The 16,035-nt window shown below is 36.3% G+C and overlaps 1 protein-coding gene across 7 annotated transcripts; it reads left to right on the forward strand.

Annotated features, from left to right (window-relative positions):
- The first annotated feature begins 317 nt into the window (after positions 1-317).
- LOC133782358 (EH domain-containing protein 1) lies at positions 318-5,924 on the forward strand. Of its 7 annotated transcripts, none has more exons than XM_062221630.1 (17): positions 318-588; positions 1,685-1,799; positions 1,869-1,948; positions 2,341-2,409; positions 2,521-2,578; positions 2,674-2,729; positions 2,864-2,906; positions 2,991-3,052; positions 3,422-3,535; positions 3,654-3,756; positions 3,866-3,915; positions 4,102-4,230; positions 4,312-4,563; positions 4,661-4,740; positions 5,036-5,162; positions 5,309-5,452; positions 5,552-5,924. In XM_062221630.1, the coding sequence occupies exons 2-17, from the start codon at positions 1,715-1,717 to the stop codon at positions 5,735-5,737; spliced, it is 1,638 nt and encodes a 545-aa protein (XP_062077614.1). In that variant the 5' UTR covers positions 318-588; positions 1,685-1,714; the 3' UTR covers positions 5,738-5,924. The 7 variants fall into 7 exon arrangements, with proteins under 7 accessions (XP_062077614.1, XP_062077617.1, XP_062077613.1 ...); XM_062221633.1 differs by having other exon boundaries at positions 1,688-1,799; XM_062221629.1 differs by having other exon boundaries at positions 318-1,799.
- The last annotated feature ends 10,111 nt before the right edge of the window (positions 5,925-16,035 follow it).

Raw genomic sequence — 16,035 nt, forward strand, 5'->3', positions numbered from 1 at the left:
AGTGTAGGGGATTCATAATAAATAGGGTAAATACTATTTTGATTTACTATTTTGCAAAAGTTATCGATCGGATTCTGTGTTTTGTTAAATGTCAATTTGGAACTTACATTTTGCAAGGTGGAATAAAAGAGTACCCTGAGTTTGATTTTGGCTAAATAATTTTTTAATATGACTAAAATGCTCTTAATTTTATTAATTATTGAATTAATTAAATAATTAAAAATATATTTTAAAATAAAAATTAATTTTTTTAAAAAAATATTCAATAAAATTAATTTTTAATTTAATTAAAATAAAACTAATAAAAAATCAAAACCCTTATTCTCTACAACATAACAAACAAAAAAAGAATCAAGATCGTCCTTCATCATCATCATCATCTTCTTCTTCTTCTTCTCTTTTATCTTCTTCTTCCATCTTGTTTTTGCAGGAACCTTGCCACAAAATTTGAAGCTAGAGATGGAGGTGAGAACCTAGGTTGAGTTATGGCTGTGATGATGCTTGGGATCTGCGAGGAGGGTATCTCGGTAGCTTCAGATCCGAGGATGGTCGAGTCGCGGGGTGGACGCCAAGCTTCCCTTTTGATCGGTAAGCTTCTGAGTTCTCTATGCGGTGCTTAGTGTGACAACATTGGGAGGCCAGATTGGCTTGGTTCCTGGGTTCTCCTTGGTAAGCTTCCCTTCCAATCGACTTGGCTCTTTAGGTCAACGCGGGCTGGGTGGCCGGCGTCGAGGAGCTCTCTGTCATTAGCCAGAACCCAGGGTCGAGTTCATCGTCCCACAGTCGGCATCAAGTTGTTTCAAATTTGTGTTTGAGATGGAGATCAATGGAGAACAAATATATGGGTTTGGGTTTGAACTTTTTTGTCTAAATCTATGGGTTTCTTTTAGGGTAGAATTACAGATCTGAGATTCAGATGGATTTTCATTTGATTTTTGGTTTTAGCAAGAAGAAGAAGAAGATGGAGGCTGATAGATTGAGACTAGGGTTTAGGTTGATTAAGTTTTGATTTCTTTGGTTTTATTTGTTTATTTTAAATTATGTTTAGTGAATATTAAGGCTGATAGATTAGGATTAAGATTTCTAAATTATGTTTCGATTTATTAATTAAATCTTAGTATTTTTGTTAATTTTTATAAAACTATTTATGTTAATTTTTTCTTATTTACAATAGCTTTTTAATTATTTTTTATTTAAAACCAATTTAATAAATTTTTAAAATATATATTTTTCATTATTTATTTAATTTATTAATTAATAAAATATTAGAGCATTTTGGTCATATTTAATTAAATTTTGACCAAAATCTAATCCAAAATACTTTTTTATCCTATTTTACAAAATGTAAAGTACGAATTATTATTTGACAAAACACAAAGAGTTCAGTCACTTTTGCAACCCTAAAAAATAATATCTTCACTTCTTTTTATTATTAAGTAATTAGATAAAAAAATAGTGAAATAGCATAAAACGAGGTCGTTTATATATGAAATACTCAAATAGTTTCCTTCCCTTTCGATTCGGAGGAAGATTCCTTTCTTTTCCGAGAAAACACTTTCCCATCGAAAGTGTTGTCTGTTTTCAAATTTTCGTTTTTTTAAGTTTTTTTTTTATTGAATAGATATTAAAACAGATTATGCAATTGTTAGATTTTATATTTAAATTCCAAATATTTCCTCTTTAGTAGGAAAAACCAGTTGTTTTTCTTTTCACCATGGAAATTGCTTCTTCTCCAATCTTTTCCTGCTCCAAAGAGCATCAGAGCATCTATCAGGAATGGTTTGTTTGTGCTGATTCAGGTACATTCTTTCATCGTTTCTCTAATTTGACAGTAGTTCAATCCAAATTTAAACTTTTATTTTTTTCAGATGGTGATGGCCGCATTACTGGCAATGATGCTTTAAAGTTCTTCGCTTTGTCGAATTTGTCCCGGCAAGATCTCAAGCAGGTTTTCCTTCTTTTTTTTTGGAGACTTTTTTTGTGTGTGTGATTGTGTTGTAAGGTTTTCACATTTAATATGAATTTGTTTATTCTTAGCCATCATTTTTGTTGTTCAGGTAAGCATTTTAACCGAGTTAATGCATTAAATTATGATTACACTGCTTTCGAATAGGTCGTTGCTTTTTTCGACTAATTAAATTTAAAATGGAATGATAGTTGATATCATGGTTATTAATTGAAAATTTGCAAATTCCATGTTCTATTGTTATTTGTATTATTGGGCTTGGATAATTCTATCAACGCTTGATAGCTTGGTTTGTTCATGGAGTCTCTATTGGGTGCTAGTATGTATCTTGTTGCATTATTGACCATACTTTTTCTATCTTCTTTTTACCCAAGATTTGGGCGGTTGCAGATTCGAAGAGACAAGGGTATCTTGGTTTTGGAGAGTTTGTTGCTGCTATGCAGGTATAATTTTGAGTTTGGGGAGCAATTTAAAGAAAAAAAAGAACTTTTTGTGAAGGTGTGTCCTTGACATGACATCCCTGAGAAACATTGTTACTATTGCTTTGTGTGTAGCTGGTTTCTTTGGCGCAATCTGGACATGAGATAACACATGACTTATTGAGTAGTAACGGTAAGGTGTCCTAAAGGTGGTTTGGAGTCAGTGTCTTTTTGAGTGAATTGAGTGGGTTATGTTCTTTCAACTCATTTGAGTTTTATGTATTGCAGTTGACTTTGAGAGTTTGAATCCCCCTGTTATGGAGGGTTTGGTTGAACTACTAGTGGTGAGTATTTTGCCATACTTTTCTTTATCATTTCTTTGAGAATAGGGTTGCTCTACTTATTTCTTTCTATAAAAGATATGTCATATTATTTGTCTGTTTTATCTTGAACTTGATTTTACTTTATTATATTTCAGAAGAAAAAGACTTCACAGAAGATCAGTGAGCTTGACTTAAATGGTTAGAACTTGATCTCTATTTTCACTTGGTTTTTGTTACTATAAGTTTTAAATGTATATTTACTAATTGCTGTGGGTGATGCAGGTAGTTCTATAGTGCAACATTCACCTTCATCGCAGTGGTTTTCTTCAAAATCATCTAAAAAGGTGAGCCATTGTCCTACAATTTTGAGACCATCTATTCTTATTTTGATTAGAGAAAATGGATTTTGTGCTTCTATTAGTATTTTGCTAGGGAAAATGTTGATTTCTTCAAAATGGTTATGCATTTGGTGGGTGTTTTAGTTTACATGCTTCTACTTTCAATGTTCTTATACTCATAACTCGAGTTAAATTTTCACAAAATTTATGTGTCTGTTTTATAAACCATTTGAAGTCATTGCTTTTCCACATGTGATTTGTACACCTGATTTTTCTTAATTTACATATTAAAAGTACTTTATTTTGTTTTAATCTCCTTATCTTTCTTATTATTTGTTGCCAATCATTTTTCTTTTTTAAATGACTTATGATCAGGTGTCTCTTTCTTCTGTAACTTCAATTGTTGATGGCTTAAAGCGACTATATCTCAAGAAGCTGAAGCCACTTGAAGACACATACCGGTTTAATGACTTCGTGTCCCCGTCATTAGTAAGTATTTATGTGCATTTCTTAAAATTATTTTGTAGACTTAGTCCCCTATTCTTCTTTTTTCAATTTTACTTTATTGTTTCTGATGTATGTGTTGATGCCACATCGTGTTTTACAGACTAATAGTGATTTTGATGCTAAACCCATGGTTATGCTTCTGGGTCAGTACTCCACTGGGAAAACAACTTTCATCAAGCATATACTGAGAAACAGTTACCCAGGCAAGTCACGTCAACATCTATCTCTCAGTGCATCTTTCTTTGCAGTTGTGGTTGAGCGTGTGTCTGTATGTACTGAATACGATTCTACTTTATTTTATGATGTTAACAGGAGCTCACATTGGACCAGAACCCACAACTGACAGATTTGTTGTTGTTATGGTAATGGAACATTTATCTTTTTTATCTTCTATGGTTGTTTTATCCTTATAACCACCTCCTCACTTTCTTTCTTTTTTTAATGATCATTACAGAGGCTAATCAGTTGTAAATATTGATTTCATTTTTCAGCTTTTGTACATAATTTTATCTATTGATTTTCTGCTATATTATTACGGTTGTTTACAGTCTGGGCCTGATGAGAGGAGTATCCCTGGCAACACTGTTGCTGTCCAAGCTGATATGCCCTTCAGTGGGCTTACAACATTTGGAACCGCTTTCTTATCAAAATTTGAGTGTTCTCAAATGCCACATCCTGTGAGTTATCATTTTGAAATTACAATGAGCCTAATTGAATTAACTTTGTTATATCTAAATTTTATTATTTTGCATCCGAAGCTGTTGGAGCACATTACATTTGTGGATACTCCTGGAGTTTTATCAGGGGAGAAGCAACGAACGCAACGAGCATATGATTTTACTGGTGTAACATCATGGTTTGCTTCAAAGTGTGATCTTATACTACTTTTGTTTGATCCTCATAAGCTTGATGTTAGTGATGAATTTAAACGTGTAATATCTTCTTTACGTGGTCACGATGATAAGATTCGTGTGGTGCTGAACAAGGCTGACCAAGTTGATACTCAACAAGTATTTCTCTACCAATTTATTTCTGTATTGTTTCTTTTTCTATTTTTGGGAGTTAGTTGCTGCAAGCTAATTATCTATTCCTTGGACTATACTGCAGCTAATGAGGGTTTATGGAGCATTAATGTGGTCACTCGGCAAGGTTATTAATACTCCTGAGGTCATGCGTGTATATATTGGGTAGCCTCTCTTTACATATTTATCTATCTTTACATACTCCTGTGTTTAACCCTATTTTTGGGGTAGCAGATCTGTATAATTCTTGGTTGTCTTTTGGCAAGTTAATTTTTTTCTCTGAACAGTAATTTTTGTGCTCAAAATGTCTATGATATATACCAGAAACTGTTTCTATAGCCTAACTCAATTCGAGGTCCATATGCTATAATGATACATAGTAGTTAGATAGTTGTATATTCCAATCACGAGAAGCTTTATTAGTTCCGACCAATTCACTCTACTCTGGATATTGAAACAGCTCATTCAATGACAAACCAGTAAATGAAGCTGCAACCGGTCCTATTGGGAAAGAGCTTTTTGAAAGGGAACAGGAGGATCTTCTTGCTGATCTAAAAGATATTCCAAAGAAGGCTTGTGATCGTCGTGTAAGTTGAATTTCTTGTTTGTTTTGTATCTTTTGAAGAGCTCAGTTATACAGTGCTAGTCGATACAGTCCCTCTCTATTAGGCACTGTTTTCTGGCTTAGTAAACTTACTAGTTGCTAATTGGGACCTTTTTTCTTTCTTTATAGATCAATGAATTTGTGAAACGTGCCAGAGCTGCTAAGATACATGCTTATATCATTAGCCATCTAAAGAAAGAGATGCCTGCTATGATGGGAAAAGCAAAAACTCAACAGAAACTTATTGATAATTTGGGTGATGCATTCGCAAAGGTTGAAAAATCTCTTTACTTTTTCCTGTCTAATTTGAAAACCCTCAATGCCTTTTTGTTAGCTGAACTGAAGCTTTACTCCTTAATGTAATATGTATAGGTCCAAAGAGAGTTTCATCTACCACCAGGGGATTTCCCAAATGTAGAGCAGTTCAGGGAGACATTAAGGGGTTATAACATCGACAAGTTTGAGAAGCTGAAGCCGAAAATGATACAAGCTGTTGATGACATGCTCGGCTATGACATTCCTGAGCTATTAAAAAGTTTCAGGAATCCCTATAACTAAATACATAACTGAAAAATGTTGGGTTGGAATAGACACAGCAGTAGGTAGCGGACAGGGGTTGCAGTTTGAAGGAGCCACATGCATATAAATAAGATACCAAATTTTATTTATTTATTTCTTAAGTTTCAAATCTGTATAGGATGGCGTCTGATTTTTCTTAATAATTTTGATCATCTGCATTTCTGTTTCTTTGTTGTGAAATTTTAGTTCAATGTTTCTTCTCAACCTTTGAGATTTTTTCTATTAGAATTTTTAAATTATTATTTTTTTATCGATCAAGTAAATTAAGCACAAAAATGTCACATAAAAAATTTAATGGTAAATATTATTTTGGATCCTGTATTTTACAAAAGTTATTAATCTGATTTTGTGTTTTATTAATGACAATTTGAATTTTGCGTTTTGCAAAATGAAACAAATTAATATTCTGAGCTTAATTTTGGTCAAATATTTTTTCAATGTCCAAAATACCCTCATATTTTATAAATTAATAAATTAAATAAATATTAAATAAAAAATCATATAAATTGAATTTAAAATAAAAAATAACTAAAAAATAAATATCTTTAATCTTAAAAATAGATTTGAGATATAACTTTTTTTTAAAAAAAAACTAAAACTAAATCTTTCTAAACAATTAATTAAACCTAAAAGCTATGAAATTATAAATATTTTTAAATTTTAAAACCCTAAGACTTTTCATTCTTCACCCTCATCATCATCATCTTCTTCTTCTTCCATCCTCCGTATTTCTTTTTTGCAGGTACCTTGAACCCAAATCGGAGCTACGACAGAGGTTCTGTTGAGATGGAGCACGATGAGGATGCTTGCATGCAGTGAGCATCTCGAAGTTGATAGGAATCGATGCTGCGACGGAACACGACGCGAAGGGAAAGAGCTAGATGCTCGGCGATGGTGTGGGGGCTCGGGGACGGCGTTGATTTGGACGGTGCGGATTTGGACAGCGCGGATCGGGGATGGCACCATGGCAGACGAACCTCATTGACGTTCATCTACTCCCTGGGCACCACAGCAGACGAACTTCACCGACTTTCAGCAACAGCCGACTGGGTTCAAGAGCAAACTTGGGTTTGAATATTTTTGAGTCTTTTGTACATCTAGGTTTTTTTTTTTTTTTTTGTACGATCTGAAGCCGACGGGGATGGGTTGAGCAAGGATGGGAAAAGCTTGCGTGTGATGGATTTGAGGAAGCAAGAACTTCTAGTGCGATTTTTGGGCGAGATCTAGGGAAGCAAGAACTTCTGGTGCGATTTTTGGGTGAAATCTGGGGAAGCAAGATCAAGGTTTGTGTGTGAGCATGTCAATTTTTTGGAGGCGATTTTCTGGGTAGATCTTGGGGAGCAAAAACTTCTGGGGTTTGGAAGAGCTAGGGAGTTATGGTTCCTGGCAGGAATACAAATTTCCAAGGGTTTTTAGATTTTAATTTGTGCTTTTGAATCACTGTAGAATGTGATTTGTTATTGTGTTTTGGGGCATATTTGTTTTGTTCTTGTGAATAAATTTTAGTGGTGTTCATCTTGCTCAAGTTTGAGAAGAAAGCTAGGGAATAATAAATCTGTGGATTTATGAGATTTTTGAACATTAATTTTGATTTTGGGTTTGGTTATTCAGATCTGAGATGAGATATTGACTCAGAGATGATGACCATTTGATCTTCTTCTTTGAATAAGGTTTTAGATGAAATCAAGAATTCATTTTAGTTTTTTCTTTGAAAATATGGGTTTCAAACGTTAATTTTGTTTTAATTAACTTTTGTTTAAGATTTTATTTTTTCTAATTAAGTTTACCATATATATTAAAATTTTAATTTTGTTTTATTTTATTTTTAAATTAAATATTACATTATTTAAAAATTTTAATATTAGAAATTAATTTAATACAAAACTAAATATTAAAATTAATTATTTAAAATTAAAAACCTAAGGGTATTTTCGTCATATTTAAAAAAATGACTAAAATTTGGTCCAGAATACTCTTTTGTTCAATTTTGCAAAATACATGGTCCATTTAATAAAATACAGAGTTCGATCAGTAACTTTTACAGAATACAAAGGACAAAATAGTATTTATTCAAAATTTAAATTATTATGTTATCCACTTAAAATTATATGTATTTATTTAGTGCGATAAACAATTAAATAAATTTCTCTAGTTAGGTATTAAATAAATTTCTCTAGTTAGGTATGGCTAACTTTTTTTTTTAACAATTATATTCTTGTATACCTTGTGATGGAATTGGAGATTCTAACTAATTTTGGTAGTAGTTGTTGGTGCAATTATTAAGTTACATTGAATTAATTAAAATGAGTAATTAATATTAAAATAGTTTATCATAAATTCACTTCATATAAAATATATTATTGTTTGGGTCAAAATCTTTCCCTCAAATCTTTTCATTAATTTCATGTGTTTATGGATATGTGAATAATCCGTTGTTCATGGAGATTACCAGTAACTAACACATTCCTTTGGCAAGGCCAATAGCATAAATGTGTTCTTCAATGGAATGAGTAGAGAAAACACAACGAGTGTACCTGCAAAAGACACTCTGATGCTTAAGTCAGCACAATACTTTCCTTCTCAATCCTCAATCTATTCAAACGTTTACTCCACCCAAGTTCTAGGTCCCAAAATTTGGTCCCATTTCTAATATTTATAGAAAAAATAACAAAGAAGAAAGTTAGAGAAGCTTATCAGGATTAATCCATGTGGCTGGCTTCATTCACTTTCTTCCTGCCTGAGCTCATAAATCTGTTCAATCACATTGAGCTGAGAGCTCATCCATCTATTCAATCACACTGAACTCAGAGCTCATCAATTCAAACAAAATTTGCCGCACTCTGATCTACAAATAAACGCATACTAGCTCTTCTATTTGATGAGCTTATTCTGAGCTCTGCTCTTCTATGACGAGCTCCTCCGAGCTCTACTTTGCGATGAGCTCATTTGGAGCTATGCTCTGCAGCGCGCTCATTTGGAGCTCTTCTTTTTCAATCCATCTCTTCTTAAGATATTAAATGAAACGATGCGTTTTGCTTAATTTATATCCCATAGTTTATCGGGAAAAATCATTTCCCTACAATTTCCCCTTTCCTTTTTCCATTTGCATTACTTAATAATGGATAAAGGCAGTTTTCATTCTACTTGATTCGTTCTATTCAGTACTTTGTCCCAAGCGACACACGTGCTTAAGCTTCTGCCAAGCATTTATTACCAGTACCATCTTTCAAATTCTGACTCGATCACGTGGGAAAAATTTATCTTTCTTACAATTGCCGTGTCTCTTAATCTTTTCTTCTCTTTCCAAAACTTCTTCCATGTTTCCCCAAATTCCAGCTCTCTCGTCATCATCAACCTACTCTTCTCCTCTGATCCAAATTCGAGCAGATATTTTATGCTCCCATTCTTCTTTTCTTATACATCATCTTTTACGATCAATAATCGTTTGATCATGGCTTCAAAACTCCCAAGCAAGGGTTTGACAAAGGCTTCATCATTGGCTTCCGCCAAAATCCTGTGAAGAGTCCAAAATCCTTCGACGAAAAATATGCAAAAGCATTCAATGAGTTGAAACTCCTATGCATTTTCCCTCAGAACATCATCATCAAGCCAATGAGTGAAGAAGAACTCAAAAAGTGGTGTTTCAAGGACATCTGTGCCCCAGATGAAATTGTTATTGGGTCTAAACACCTTGAGTTGCTTCAGTTTCTGATTCCTCCCCTTCTAGTGCATGTGCTTGCAATCACTGGGATTCACTTGATGCAACTTGTTTCGAATGCTATTCGATCGGTCTATGGAGCTTCCTGTTGTACAAGAAGACATTCACTGTCCAAGACATTTTTTGTTGCTTCTCCCGTACTCTGCTTAGCCACAATCTAGACGACCGATCATTCAACACTTATTATCTCACTCCCAAAAAGAGGAATTTCATATTTAAGGGTCGTCCCATGACCAATAAGAACTGGGATGATCTTCCTTTTGTAATTGATGGTGACTAGTATCCACCCTATGTACCCAAAGATGTTTTTTCCTTACCCTGAGTGTTCCCAAATGGTTGATTAATTATCTTCCCTCAATTAATTATTCTCATTTCTTATATTCTTTTTACTTCATTTGTTCTTTGTTCTTTTTCTTATTTCTTCTATCAGATTTTCAATGACCGATGAACGTTAAATGGTTGGACCATCGTGAATCCCAACTTAGATCTTTCAAGATTATTCACAAGCACAAAGATGATCAAATTCGCATTGGATTCTTTTTCAAAAATCCATTGAAAGGTTACATGTCTAGGCTTTGCTTCCCTCATTCTATCGGTCGTCATGCTACCTTCCTTCTTGTTGGGCATGACATTAAGAGGGAAAATGTAACGACCCAAAATTACTAATAAGGCTTAAGGGCCTTCATTAGTGTGCCAGGAGGGTATAATTGGTTTATAAGTGATTTAAATGATTTAATGCATGATTATATGATAAGCATGCTTATATGGTTACATGGGTATATGAGATGCATGATTATGAATATTAGTATGCATGTAGGCCTTGTTTAGCTTATAGGGGCATATCTGTAATTTTGGCCCGTTGATGGCATAAATGTGATTATATGTGATAAATTGTTGAGACCACATTATTATGTGGATATATTTGCAGCATATGGCTCGAGACGATCCTAGTGAGCGATTTTGCGAAATAGTCACAGCAGGGATTTATACCCGGCTCGGGGGAGTCTGGGGACCTTTTTTTGGAATTTAGGAGATATATTGGAGAATATTAGACATTGGGTAAATAGTTGGTGATTAATTGGATGATGGGATTTAAGTGGTAAATATTAGGAGCACTTGAGGAATTAGTGGGAATTGGGAGCAAATGACAATTATACCCCTAGTTTAGATTGAGGTTAGCTTTATTTTGGGAGGGCATTATGGTCATTTGTTGGTGAAGGATGTGATCAGCTGTCTAAGTTAGATTAAGGCAGAAGGGTTGAAAATATTCTAGGAAATAAAAAAGAAGGTTCAACTCTCTCTCTCCCTCCCACCCCCTCACGTTTTCTCTCTTGCTCTCACTTTCCTTCATTAAAACTAAAGTTAAGCTTGGGCTGGGAAACTTGGAGGAATTTGAGGAAGAATTCAGCTGCGACTTGAAGGATTGGAGTTGGAAATTGAGGTCTAGTTTATGTGTTTTTGTTGCTGAGTTTAAGTGAGGATTAAGGTATGCATGAGTGTGGTGATAGAGTAAGTTTTGGGTAGGAATTTCAGTGGGTTATGCTTGATTACTATGACTGAATTGAGGTATAGGTTCTGTGTTAGCGATTGCGAGTATTAGATAAAATACATAGGTGGATATGGGTCTTAATTTGTAACTTGATTGGTGTTGAATTGATGAGAAGATGCTGAGTGAAATTCTGGGTAATTGGTGAGTTTTTGGCTGGAAGAAGGAGGAAAACCCAGGTTTTCCCTGGGTTCGCAGGGCATGTCGAGACCTAGCCTGGGGCGCCGCGGCGCTTGTGGCCCTCCTAGCCTTGGGAGCTCTCTGACTTGGGGGCGCGCTGCAACTTGCCTGGCCAAGTCGCGACCCGCCTCCCCTTTGGTGCGAGAGCTTGCTCTCTGACTTAGGGCAAGTCGCGACTGGCTGGGCCAAGTCGCGACTCACTTAGGGGTTTTGAACTTGGAAGAGTTCTTAGTGTCGTTAGGGCTCGGGGGTTCGAACCTAAGGGCTTGGGACAATTTCTACTGCCTAATTTAGTTGAAATTGAGGTCCCGGAGGCTAGTTTTGCTATCTAAGTATTTTATTTCTGATTGGAAGTTGATAGATATCGATAATTCTTGTGACTAGGTATGTCCCCAAGGCTCGAGACTAGGGATCGTGCTCAGAGTCTGTAGAGTCCAAGAACTTTACTTAGCTAATTGTTTAATAGTATTATAGTATGTATAGTATTATCTTTGTTACTGTGGATTTTTGGTTCAGACCGGGAATTATTTGGACACTCATAGTAGTACTTATAGATTTTCTAAGTTTAAGCTATAGTTTAATAATATTAAGTATAACCTAAGGTTTAATTAATGTGACTGATATTAAGGATTATATTTATTATATTATAAGGTTTAGACATCAACCAATATGATTTTAAGCACATGTTATGAATGGTGATTAAGGATTAAGTATTTTTGAGGATTAAATTTAATAAGGAGTAAAGTTTGAATGTTATAGGGCCAGTCAGCAGCTTTGAATACGTTGAGGGCTTAGTCAAGGCTGTTTACTCCATTCAAACTTAGCTAAAAATGTGTAATTTTGTGTTTAATTATTCAGCGTGTGCCGATATATCGCAGCACGTAGATACGGAAAACACGAGACGATGCACGGTCGCCTCGGGCATACTAGCCCAGGCGATATATCGCCTACAGGGGGCGATATATCGCCTCCTCCAGCATATGTTCAAACGTTTTTGAATTCTTTTCCTTTCAGCCATTCAAACTTCTTCAACAGTCCAGCATCTTTTGAACGAGTCTTCAGCCTCTGCTGAACGATTATTCAAATGATTTTCACCTAAAAAGCCATTATTTTTATTCAAGTAAAATCAAGATACTTTCATTTCCAAACTCTATAAATAGGACCTAGTACCCAGCCATTACTCACCTTTTGCTCTAAGTTCTGAAGCTGCTAGTGTTAAGTGAGTGTGAGAGTGTAAACACCTGGTTTGGGAAAATCATAAGCTTAAACATCATAAGCTTATCAAACACTTTGGGAAGTGAGGTTCTATAGTATTTCGGTTGAGGTGTAGATTGGTCTTTCAAGTCTTTGAGGTAACCAAAACTCTAGTTCATTTCTGTATTATGTTATTTTCTTTCTCATAGTCTTCTACTAAATCTCTAACCTTAATCTTCATTTTGGTTAGGGAATCTAAGTTCTTGAGCACATAATTTTCGGTAAGCATGATTCTCAAATGGTTTAGTCTTCCCATTTTCCTTTTCATCTCTTTTCTTCTTTCAACTCACTCTTGTTCATTATGGTTATTAGGAGTGTTCCAAAAGTCCCAACTCAGTCCACATATCCCGGTAACTTTGGTAAGGAAAATAGGCTAGAATCAATATGTTATATGCTTATGTTATCTTATGTTTTATGTTGTTAAATGTGTTATGATATGTATGCATGTATGTTTGTAGGCTTGGGCATATGACCCATATGACTAACAAGACCCCAAATGGGTTATGGGCATATGACCTACATAGCTAGTAGGACCCCACTAATCCCATGGGCATATGCTTGTTTAGTCTATGGGACCCCAAGTAATAATGGCCATTATAATAAGTGTATGTTATATGTATTATGTTAAGTCTTTATGTTTCTTATGAAGTTATGTTTATGACTATGTGTTAGATTTTCCTTGCTGGGCATTAGGCTCATTCCTTTTTGTTTTATGTGCAGGAAAATAAGCTTTAGAGGCGGTAAGATTCGTGACGCTTAGAGGATGTGTATCGATGGTGAATGGAGTCAAGGGGCCGAGCGTTATTCGATTCGAGGATGTAGTTACCGTTTTATGTCTTTTTATGGTTTTACATGTATTTTCCGCACTATCTATGTAAGGTCTTTTTATCTTAAATCATGTTTTGTTTTTAAAGACAATGGGATCCCATATCCTTTTTGGTATTTATGTAAGTAACTTTTATTTCTTCAAGTTACCTAATAAAATTATGGTATTTTTGCAAATGTAAGTCTTAGTAAGAATTTGTATGTATAGTTTCGTTAATGGTCCAAAAGTCTAGATTAGTGGGTCATTACAGAGTCAGTTCACTTTTTTTGCTCAGAATCAAAGGTAAGAAAACTGCACCTGATTATGTGGTTATGTTGGGACTAAGATTTCCCTATATTTATATGCAATGTCATATGATGGTATTATGCCATATGGACATGAGATAAATAGCCTAAGAGTGCCGAAATTAATATTGGCGCACAAGGACATGACTCGGCCATTGGTAGCTGAGGTTAATTATATAATCACTGAGCTCGACCTAAGCGAGCCGGAGTCACTGGGATAAACAGAGGGTGCGACCTAAGGACGTCGACCTCGGATATTGAATGATATGCTTACTGTTATTAATTTGATGGTCATGTCATGTTTATTACAAGGATAATTGATTATTGGTTTGCAGAATGATATCACTGATTATGTGGACAATGTGGTCTGCTGAGTTTCTGATTGATGATTTATGTATAATTTGACTATTGATTATTGTGTATGCTCTGTTTTATGTTTTTTGTGCTGGGCCTTGGCTCATAGGTGCTATGTGGTGCAGGTAAAGGCAAGGGCAAACTGGACCAACCCTGATTTGGAGAGCTCTAGGGGCGGAATGTACATAGCCGACTGCTTGGCCACCATGACCAAAGGATGATATAGGGACAGGAGACCCTAAAATGCCTATTTTTCCATTAGATTGGCTTATGGTTGTTTATAACCTCGGAGATTTTGTAAACTGCTCTTTAACCCTGTTTATTTTTGGGATCCCGTGTAGCAAACATTTATTTAAATGAAAATTTGCCTTTTCTGACCAAAATCTTTTAGCCTTAGTTCAATAATGGTTTAGCGACACATTTTCAACTAAATGACTTGATTATCAAGTCTTGCACCTTTATTAACACACATTGTAACGGTCTTGGTTATCCAGGGCGTACAACTTGGTATCAGAGCATTCTAGGTCTAAGGGTTCCCGAAGACTGGCTGGACATGTACATTTTTCGTTAAAGACAAGCTCGGCTCATGGTTTGGTAATTGTATATACATGTTTATATGCTTAAGTGACTCAAAAGAATTATGAATGCAGATATCTGTTTGATTAATAGGGAGCATGAGATACTGATAGGGCCTGGCCCTTGACTACTGTGTGATGATATTAGGGCATGCTTATTAGCATTGCTGTTGCATGTGGGTGAATATTTGGATAAACTGTTATATCTTGATTGCTTGTGATTGGTTGTGTTTCAATGGTGATACATGGAAGGATTGTTACCCTGTCATCATAGTCTGACCGTCGAGTCGTTGATTGCAGTTTAACTTGGATAGCTATGCGTCCAAGACGATTTGTACGACTAGCCAGCACTGAGTCCGAGGCTAGAGATGATGACTAGGGCCAGAACCCTCCGCCAGTCCCTGAGAACTGGCAGCAGATTATGGCAGATATGCAAGCCCGACTTCAAAGCCAAGATGAGCAAATCTGACTTCTGAGACAACAGGCTTTTCCAGGGAGTGCTGCATCCATTGTGCCACCTGCAGTGGCACCAATTGTACAACCAGTGGAGGTTGGGAATAGGTGGGAACCGTTGTATGAGCGGTTCAGGAGACAGCATCCTCCAACTTTTGAGGGGGGACCAGATCCATTAAAGGTCAAGCAGTGGATGAGTATGATTACTGCTATTCTAGACTTCATGAGGGTAGAGGGTGATGACAGGGTGGTCGTGCTACATATATGCTGAGAGAGGATGCCCGCATTTGGTGGGAAGTGGCATCACAGACCGGGGATGTTACTACTCTGGGTTGGGATGGATTTAAGGATTTGTTCAGTCAGAAGTACTACAATGTTGCCATCAGGGCAGCGAAGGTTAATGAATTTGTGGGATTGGTTTAGGGAAACATGACAGTTACAGAGTATACCCTGAAGTTCAATAGACTTGCGAAGTTCGCACCAGATCTTGTGCCTACAGATGCAGCTAGGCAGGACAGGTTTATCAGAGGGCTTAATGCTATGATAGCCCAAGATGTGAGAATTACAACAGTACCTGGGGGAACGACTTATGCTCAGGCTGTTGAGAAGGCTCTTATCGCTGAGGAAGCGGGGAACAAGATCTGGAGGGAGAGTGCTGCAAGGCGAGAGGGTTGCAGAGCGATGCCTCCATATTCTGGGCCTGGTAGGGGCGGAGGCCCCAGTGATCTGAAGAGGAAGACCCCTGACACTTCGACCGCTGCTGGTCCTGATAGGAGAGGTCAGGGTACTCAGGGTGGCCGTCAGGGAGGTGGTGATACATGGAGGAGCTATTCAGAGTGCACGAGGTGCAGAAGACGCCATTCGGGAAAATGTCGAGCTAAGGCCTGTTATGTGTGTGGGGTGGAGAGACACCTCAAGAAGAACTGCCCGACAGTGAAGAAAGGGGAAGCAGGGAAGGTGGACAGCTAGACTCTAGCTCGAGTGTTCACCCTGACACAGGCAAAGGCCGAGGCTAGTGCCTAAGTGGTGATAGGTCAGCTTTCTAGCGCTGACTCTCCTTTTAGTGTATTGATTGATTATGGTGCTA

Source organism: Humulus lupulus, chromosome 6 (genome assembly GCF_963169125.1).
Source record: "Humulus lupulus chromosome 6, drHumLupu1.1, whole genome shotgun sequence".
In the NCBI taxonomy this organism is placed as follows: Eukaryota; Viridiplantae; Streptophyta; class Magnoliopsida; order Rosales; family Cannabaceae; genus Humulus; species Humulus lupulus.